This window comes from Teleopsis dalmanni, chromosome 1 (assembly GCF_002237135.1).
Source record: "Teleopsis dalmanni isolate 2A chromosome 1, ASM223713v2, whole genome shotgun sequence".
NCBI classification, from domain to species: Eukaryota; Metazoa; Arthropoda; class Insecta; order Diptera; family Diopsidae; genus Teleopsis; species Teleopsis dalmanni.
The window spans coordinates 107,834,364-107,836,661 of record NC_051846.1 but is presented as its reverse complement, the minus strand read 5'-3'; the positions used below and the strand labels follow the sequence as shown (position 1 = coordinate 107,836,661).

At 35.7% G+C, this 2,298-nt stretch overlaps 1 protein-coding gene across 1 annotated transcript in view; it reads left to right on the top strand.

Annotated features, from left to right (window-relative positions):
- The window catches only part of LOC119665462, a 24,651-nt gene extending 24,076 nt beyond the window's left edge, over nt 1-575 (top strand). Inside the window, exons 2-3 of the mRNA XM_038074683.1 lie at nt 370-429; nt 534-575. Coding sequence (XP_037930611.1) covers nt 370-429; nt 534-575 — 102 coding nt within the window. The remainder of the gene's footprint in view (nt 1-369; nt 430-533) is intronic.
- The last annotated feature ends 1,723 nt before the right edge of the window (nt 576-2,298 follow it).

Genomic DNA, 2,298 nt, shown 5'->3' with positions numbered 1-2,298 from the left:
GGTTGGGTGCCCATAACGCAGTCAATTCCTGATCAAATGAAGTCTATAATAGTATTTTATTAGTATTACTACATATATATCTGTTATACATATACCTATATCTGTGTTTCTGTTACATATATATCTGTTATACTGTTTATATAAACAATTTTCTGTATTGGTTGCAGTGCTGTGCTTGGTTGGGTACCCATAACGTAGTCAATTCTTGTTCAAATGAACTCTATAATAGTATTTTATTAGTATTACTATATATATATCTGTTATACATATATATCTGTGTATCTGTTATACATATATCTGTTATACTGTTTATATATAAAATCAAATTTATAATATAATTAATATTAATAATATACATTTCTGTTACAGGTTGTACAAAAGTTTATACCAAAAGTTCACACCTCAAGGCACATCAAAGAATCCACACAGGTAAGCAACTAAATTCGGAAATTTTAAATAAATTTGTCAAACACTACCAACTTTCTTCATTGAAAAAACGAAATTAAAAATTTAAATAAATTTTTTTTCTCTAGCGAAATTATGCAAATGTTCAAAAGCGCATAAATTACGACTAATAGGCTTAAGCTGAGACACAGACGTGTCAAGATTTATGTTAATTTACAAAATATCTTGTAAGCACATTTGGCGTATTGAGTGAAACTGTTTTCAAGCACGGTCAACATGTAAATCTACTATAAAAAAAAATTATAATTTAAAAGAAATTAGGAAAATGTGTGGGCAGCTCAGTGAAATACCAGAGATATCTGCAACTTGTAGACGAGCTATGCGAACTAAACCTCGTATTACCATTTATTGTGTTGTAAATTTTGAGCTTTGTTTTTTGTTTAATGCTGTCCATGCTTAAGGCGAAAATTGAGTAATCGTAATCTTTTTTGCATGTTTACTAAATGTTGGCTTTGTAAAATGGCTAAAACAGATTTATTTTGTTGCTGCCACACGTCGCTTTAGACAAATTTTTCACTATTGGCAGTTGCCAACATCCGCAAATATTTTGCTAAAATATGCAGCTCAAGTGCTACTGTTTTGCCGTTTTACTTCAGAACTGTAAGCCGAATCAAGTGCGGAGCCACAAAAATAATTGTTAAATTGTGGCATGAATTTATTACCGTTGTTATTGCATACGTGTACTTGCAATTTTAGTGCTGCACTACTGCACTGCACTACTGTACTGCAATACTGCACTACTGTACTGCAATACTGCACTGCTTTACTGCTATACTGCCGCTGTTATTGCTGTCTTAGCTGCTGTTGATCCTTACATGTTGTACATGAAAAGTCGTTAAACGTAACACATTTGGTTCCACTCCGGCCCGGGTTGAAGCTGTCGAATGATTTATGGTCACTCATCACTGAAACTAATTTTAAAGCGGCACTTTAACTGCTACTTGTGTGCGCACACAGCTCAGCAATTTAACACAGTGACCCAGAAATGTTGCCACAGTTGCAGTTGTTGCAGATTGTAGTTCCAGCAGAAGCGTGCATCGGTACAGCAATCAACAATTTAAGTAACATCAACATCAACATCAACACAGCAATACAATGTATCGCATCGGAGCATCTCTGTTACAGAAATTTTATTTAATCTTGGGTAGTGTAACAACCTGTTCTGCTACTTAACCACGGTAGCTAGTAGAAATGTTCTCATTACAGAAACAAAACGAAATGCTTTTACTAGGAGGCATTGCCTTGCACCTCATCGCTGAAGTGGTGCAGCAGCGCCTTCTCTAGTCCGCAATTCGCTAATCGCAATTCGCCATTCGCTGTTCGAGATTCGTTTTCAATTTCATTTCATGTCGTGATTTGAACTTTGTAGTCTCGCGCATATTCATTAAGTTAAATTTATCTTACGAGAAGACTCGTATTTTCGATTATTTTTCTCTATTTTTTTAGTTTTTTAGTTTTCATTGCATTTTTGTTTCATAAAATATTTATTTTGATTTGATCGCCTTTCTTGATTGCTAAGCATGGAGTTGCATCATCGTAAGAGCCACTTCAGTCGCAGCGATTAGTTACTTTAGTTAGTACGAGTACGTACTCGTATTAGACCAACCGTACAAACCAGCGAATCAAATATCAATTTTTGTGGAGGCACATGCGCACTTTTGTTGCTGTTGCTGTTGCTGTTAGTTTTGCTGCTGCAACATATTGAACGCGATCATGATTACCGCCGTCATGTAGCAATTTCTGTGCTGATTTTACTGTGACTCAGATTACACTTGTGTTTGATTGGAAATTTTGCGGCGGGCCGAGGCGGTGGGAGGCGACCGAGACGACTGT